This window comes from Tuber melanosporum (assembly GCF_000151645.1).
Source record: "Tuber melanosporum whole genome shotgun sequence assembly, scaffold_182, strain Mel28".
Lineage (NCBI taxonomy): Eukaryota > Fungi > Ascomycota > Pezizomycetes > Pezizales > Tuberaceae > Tuber > Tuber melanosporum.
In genome coordinates this window covers 1-6663 of record NW_003298844.1, presented here as the reverse complement: position 1 = coordinate 6663, position 6663 = coordinate 1, and the positions used below count along the sequence as shown (strand labels likewise).

General features: G+C 50.1%; 2 protein-coding genes; both read left to right on the top strand.

Moving 5' to 3' along the window:
- Positions 1-752: 752 nt before the first annotated feature.
- On the top strand, positions 753-3681 carry GSTUM_00003597001 (uncharacterized protein). XM_002837286.2 has 4 exons: positions 753-1746; positions 1816-2343; positions 2679-2896; positions 2956-3681. The coding sequence occupies exons 1-4, from the start codon at positions 1246-1248 to the stop codon at positions 3032-3034; spliced, it is 1326 nt and encodes a 441-aa protein (XP_002837332.1). The 5' UTR covers positions 753-1245; the 3' UTR covers positions 3035-3681.
- A 664-nt stretch (positions 3682-4345) lies between these two features.
- On the top strand, positions 4346-5359 carry GSTUM_00003596001 (uncharacterized protein; the record flags this gene model as incomplete). The annotated part of the gene is made up of 1 exon (XM_002837285.1): positions 4346-5359. One exon carries the CDS (start codon positions 4346-4348, stop codon positions 5357-5359), a length of 1014 nt encoding a protein of 337 aa, XP_002837331.1.
- Positions 5360-6663: the final 1304 nt, after the last annotated feature.

Sequence of the window (6663 nt, the reverse complement as noted above, 5' to 3'; positions counted from 1 at the left end):
CCTCCCCCACACCCCTCCCCTCCAGTGGTTAGCTTTGTTTATGCCCATAATCCTGTTCTACCGGTACTTGTATAATACCGGTATATCTCTCTTCCTCTCTCTCTTCCACCCTCTCTCTCCCTCTCTCACCCCCCCCCCCTCTTTAATTTTCCGTGTGTATCACACCGGTAACCTTCCGTCACATTGTTCTCCCAGCATCACAAACTTCGTGAACCATTCTCTAGTCTTTGGTCCATCCCCATCTCCATCCCCATCCCATCTCCGTCCTAATTCCTTACATCCTTCTACCCGCCCTTCCATCTTACCTTATCTGTTACAGGTGCCGCTCTCGGCGGCGGTAATCGGACTCGTCGAATTTTTTTCATTTCCCACCACCATCTCCCCTTTTCTGCAACCTAACATCGCCTACACAGCCTCCTCGCCCCGCTCACAAAATCTTTCCTTTCTTTTCTTTTCTTTCCCTACTTGCTGTTGACTGCAGAAATTACCACTTCCAGTCCTCTGGTTTGAACTGATTACTGTACTAGTACCAACAACCCACTCGCATCACAAGGTCACATCCGGACAGCCCCTCCCTCCCCCTTTGATCGTTGTGTCTTGTGGTCAACAGGGTTCTTGGTACTCGTAGGATCCAAGCCTCGCATCGGTAACATCCTATCCTTTGGGGCTGCGACCTTTTTTCCACCTTTTTTCCTAACAATTCGCCCTAGATCTTGGCCCGGCGAATAGACCTTTTGACTGGAATAACGCTCGAGTGTTCGGAGTGTCCAGGACTTGTTCCCTTTCGGAGAAGTAAAGTAGACCTTTAGTTGTATCAAGGAAATCTGCACCCATGTGTAAGTGTCGCATTTTCGTCCCCCGTACGGTGTTTCGTTGCATTTAACAGCCTCCCTCTCCCATCCACACTCCGCCCTCCCCCCGCCACTAACCTATCGCTCACCTATAAGTTGATGGTTCCCTCTTGCATTCCCCCCCCCCAAAACCTTTGCCATATTTGGACCCACTACTCGATGATCCCACTTGCAGTTGTCGCGCCCATTTTTACTACTGTATCTTCAACCTTATTTCTTTGTTCTCGGATACCCGCACCCTTACTTTCCGAACAGCGAGCGTAAAAGATTCAAACTGAAGGATATTCGGCTAACAAAGACCGGCCTGGTGCCGTATCGGCGCCATCGCTGGAACCTTTGGACAGGGTTATTAAAAAGACGCTTCTCTTTAATTGCACGCGGTATTCGGGAGCGGATGCCTCCATTTGGAGATATTGAAGAAGGCCGTCCTTCTAGACAAAACTCAGAGCGAGGTCCTCTCCTAGATGGACCGAATGGAAATGGCTATGCCGCTGGCTATGGTGATGCAAATGGCCGTATAGCGCCACGGAGCCAGGGGCCTAGGAGGGGCGGGTTTGGTTCGCATGTATGCTCCAAAACGAAGGCCATTCTGCTCAGCAACTACGTGAACACCCTTCTCATCTTCGTGCCCCTCGGCATCGTGGCGGGCGCCATGAAATGGAACTCAACTGCGATTTTCGTCATGAACTTCTTGGCCATTATTCCTCTCGCGGCCTTGCTGAGCTTTGCTACTGAGGAGCTAGCCCTCATGGTGGGGGAAACTCTGGGCGGGCTGTTGAATGCGACATTTGGAAATGCGGTAGAATTGATTGTTAGTATTGTCGCACTTACAAAGGGGGAAATCAGAATTGTGCAGGCCAGCATGTTGGGTAGCATTTTATCCAATATCCTTTTGGTGGGTTTGCGTATCCCTTTTTTTGCTATTCGTTGGGTTCTGACTGCGCATATTTTTCATTTCGCTCAGGTCTTGGGAATGTGTTTCTTTTTCGGGGGTCTCAAGCACAAGGAACAGAATTTTAACACCACTGTTGCGTCCACCATGTCATCACTTATGGCGGTCGCATCATCGTCCTTGATCATTCCTGCAGCGCTCTATTCGACGCTCGCTGCGCCCAAGGAGGCATCATTTAAACTTATCCTTGACTTGTCCCGTGGCACCTCTGTGGTCCTGTTGATCCTCTACGTTCTTTACCTAGTTTTCCAACTCGACACTCACGCCTATCTCTTCGACGCTCAGCACGAATCCGGCGAGAGCGACGACGACGAGCCGCAGGGGCAGCAGACGGCGCTGCTATCGGGCGTTGAATCAGGAGTCGTTTTGGTGGTGGTGACTGTTATGGTAGCGGTTTGTGCGGAATACTTGGTTGGCTCTATAGACGAGATAGTTGCCAGCTCAGGCATCAGCAAGACTTTTATTGGGCTGATTCTCATTCCAATCGTGGGCAATGCTGCCGAGCACGTTACAGCAGTCGTGGTGGCTATGAAAAACAAGGTTTGTGCGACGTTTTCACTAATTACCCCATTTAAATGATAAAAATTTCCGCGTTTGCTCGTTTCTTCGCCCCATTTGTCACTTCCCCTTCCTGCCCTTACAGGGACCCTCTTATAATCTTTCCACACAATCATGCACCCCACACGCGCGCGCGCCCCACAATTTTTTCTACATTTCAGCCGCAGCGGGCTACTGCTGCCTACGGGTGATGCTATCTCGGTACCACGCGACGTCCCCCGCCTCTGTCGGGCGAAGCATGAGGAATATTGTCAGGACCTGATACGTTCTACTGGACAAGAGGGGGCACGGGCTAACTAGCGCTTGTTTGTGCACAGATGGATCTAGCCATTGGCGTTGCTATCGGCAGCAGCATGCAAATCGCCTTGCTGGTCACCCCGTTTTTAGTCATCCTTGGGTGGATTATCGGGCAGCCCATGAGCCTGTACTTCCAGACTTTTGAGACAGTAGTGTTCTTTGTGAGCGTGCTCATAACAAACTATCTCATCCAAGACGGTAAAAGCAATTACCTAGAGGGGGCTATGCTATTAGGGATGTGAGTAACGAATGCCTCTTTTGTCCCCTTTGTTGAGCTCGGGCTGATGAGTACTATAGATATACCATCATCGCCATCAGCTTCTTCGTATACCCGGATTCAGCCGGTTCACTGGGCGGCGTGCCCGGACAGTCATGATTTCGAGAGAGAGAAAAAACCCTGCGATACTCTTACTCCTACCTACTTGCAACAAATTTTTTTAAAAAAGGGCAGAAGGTCGTTATCCACCCCGCCCTGTCATGACGGCAAGGTCTGAAATAAAAGGAAAAAGAACACTGGAAACTTGACAAAAAAAAGTGAAAAAATAAAAGAAATACGACTTCATCCGCCTAACCAGCTGAAGAGGTGGAGCTTGCGAAAACAAGAAACAACAATATTATTATTCATTTCTTCCCCTTCCTCTAAAGTCGGTTGAATAATTGGAACACAAGCGGTCCGCCCATCCACTTGGCTCTGTCTGGCGGAAGATGTCCTTAAAGAGCAATTACTGTTTATACATACTATGCCTAGTCGTTTATTTATTCCCTTGCGTTCTTGCATATCTCCCCTGTCGCCCTCCCCTCAACTCCACATCAAATGTTTGAAAAAGCCCCTTTGTTCCTTTATTCACTTCTTGTAAACTGTATTAACAATTCTCTTTCTCTTTCCTTTCCTTTTTTTGGAATTTTTTTTTTTTGGAATTTTTTGTTTCCCTGGGATCGTTTGTGCGGAGTTGGTCAGTTTAGTTTTTATAATCTAGTCTGCGAGTAGTTGTTTAATATGATACGCATCATAACCCTCGTAAATGAGAAGAAAAACAGGTGACTTGCTATGCGGGCGGGAAAGGTGTGGGCGTGGCCACGGCGTGGCATCGGTATCCTGGTTTCCCATATCACGCTGTAGCCTTGGTCATACGATGCGGTGAAGGGTGTGCAGTTACTCGAGTATTGTCGGTAGGTGTGAGTGTGTTAGTGTGGGAAGTGTACTGTACTGTACTCGAGTATGATACAAGTACGAGTACAGTAGCTTTCGTCTTGGAGGCTCTGTTGACGCACGGTGATTGGGGTGGCCCGGTGTTAACTTATTTATGGGTTCTTGTGATTGATAAGGGACAAGGCGTGGATAGAGGTTGTGATACTCGTAGAAGCACAAGGTACGATGATATCACGATCTGCCTAGCCTTGTATCGCAGGTTATCATATTATCATACCTATGAGTACTTTGTAGTGTGGGTGATACCGGTAGTTCTCTTTTTAAAAGTGCGGAAGCGAGAAAATGAGGATGAGAGTACTGTAAATTATGTAGACTATGACCTAACCCAGGTGCACGGTGGTGCACCGGTATGATACAGGTGCCATATTGGTCCAGCCACCACATCCGCGATGCAATCACAACCACTGCGAGTGACCCGCAGCAGGACAAACTTCTCCCGATTTCAACAATAATCCCCGGTACAGCCTGCGGGACACAATGCCACCAAACATAATACTCCCCACCACCGCCGCCACCACCGCCCTACGAACCTTGCGCACGAGCACGAGCACACATATCCGCGCACTCTCCTCCCCCCACGAACAGAGGTCTAGCCTCGCAGCCCTCCTTGCAAAATACACTGAGCATCCAACGGGCTCCACCTACCGCTGGGAGACCCCGACACCAAGCAGCGCTCAACTCGGCACCGCAGTGAAATTCTTCACCCGCCGCCAGCCACGGCACATGTGGTCGGCCTCCAAGTTCAAGGAGATATGCTTCGGCACAGCGCCCGAAGTGGCCTTCCTGGGTCGCAGCAACGTGGGCAAGTCCTCGCTGCTGAATGCCCTCCTGGACAAGCCGCTAGCGCACACGTCCTCCAAGCCGGGCCGTACGAGGCTGCTAAACGCATACTCCATCGCCAACGGGCGCGGCGTGCTGCTGGACATGCCGGGCTACGGTCACAACTCTCGCGATGAGTGGGGCGTGCAGGTGATGAAGTACCTGCAGCGGCGGCGGGAACTTCGCAGGGCCTTCCTTCTCGTCGACGCGGAGCACGGCTTCAAGGGCTTCGATCGGCTGATGGTGCGGACGTTTGCGGAGCACGGTGTCGCCTTCCAGGTCGTGCTCTCCAAGGTCGATAGGCTGCGCCCGGAGGAATTGGTCGGGAGGTTGGTCCAGGCACGTGCAGTGCTGGAGGGGGATGATCGGGAGGGGGAGGACCGGCGCGCCGCGAAAGTGAGTTGTGGCCTTGGCGAGATTATCGGCACGGCCGCGAGTCCCGCTAAGAAGAGGAACAAACGCGTTGGGATCAATGAGCTCAGATGGAGCATCATGGTTGCTATGGGGCTGGACGACGATGCTGGCGTGGAATCGAGCTTCCGCGAACCCGTCATGGTTGCCGGGAGGGAGGAGACGGGATTGGATGATGTTGGGAAGATTTCCCATAGCGAATTGGATTTGGGGGATGATGGTGAGGATGGCGATGGCGGTGGTCCCGTTTATCAAAATTAGAAGACTAAACCCCCTTCCCCCCTCCCTTTCCCCCCAGACTGAAGAGCCAATATGGAATAGCCTTGTCTCATCACGATATCTCACTCGGTTCGCGGTGCCGGTCCTGGGACATGATTGATGTGATAGGCCGTAGATCGCACCAAAATTGAGGCTTTTGGAGTTGCTAATTCCACGCCATGCTTAAATCGAATGTAAAATAGAGGGTTTTCAGTGCTCGCCCGGAGAGAGCCCGATTAAAATTCACCCCGATGGTAATGATACGGCACTGTCCCGCAGGTAGAACCACGTGCGATACCGCAAACAACAATCCATATTACAATATGGACGTACAGTATCAGACCCCGTAACTTAAACCCCATGGCGGCAGCTATAGTACCGTACCCGCTGTAATAGGCTTACTGGTATGGAAGATGGTAGGATACATCTATCTTTACCAATTTTTCTTCTTTTTCCCTTTTGTGAATCCATTGTGATGGTGGCTTCTTGATTACGTGTTGTTGTTGCTGTGATGGGTTTTTGTTGCGGCATCGCTTCCTTCTCCACCACCACCTTGTCGGAAGACCGCGCAAATGGATGAGCATTGTATATATCATGGGTATTATTTTCCCTCCGCACGCGCTACTGCTGATAGAATATTATCGTACCGCCGTGACGTATCTAAGCTGGATAGTGTGGACAAGAAGGCAATATCTTAGCGCCCATGGGGGAAAAGGAGTTATTATAGCGAAGATAATAATGCTTCAAACTAACTAACTTACTCATCTGGTTTCTACGGATCTGGGGGGGGGGGGGGGGACGAAGTTGTAGAAGTATCTTACCGCGGTGTACTTTTCAACTATGATAATATTATCTAGGTTCTGGAAACAGGTTGGATGAAGTGTGCCTGCGAGTGATTATTCGTGAATCGCGGGTTGGATCTCACCTACCCAAGATGGCGGGGTACACACGTATCATGCTCGTTACCATATCGCACAGGGGGGGTGTTGTTGGTTGTGCTGTGGGGATATACATCTATAGTATTCTATGTTACTTTTGGAGTGTGTTTGGAGGGGGTGGGAGTGGGCGTTTCTGCGGAGAAAAAGAGATGGATAGAAATCACTACTCGGGTTGTGATATGACAACTGGTTTTTTATGAATAACGTTACTAGTGTCGTTGTGGTGTTTTTGGAAATGTTCGGGCTTTGTTTGGATATGTGGTATCAGGGTCATTTCAGGAATTCCTCCCTGAACTTGTATAGTTATAATACTTTACGGGAAGCTTTAGTGACAAGCCGACCATCATTTCGTCTACAGTACGCCACAGT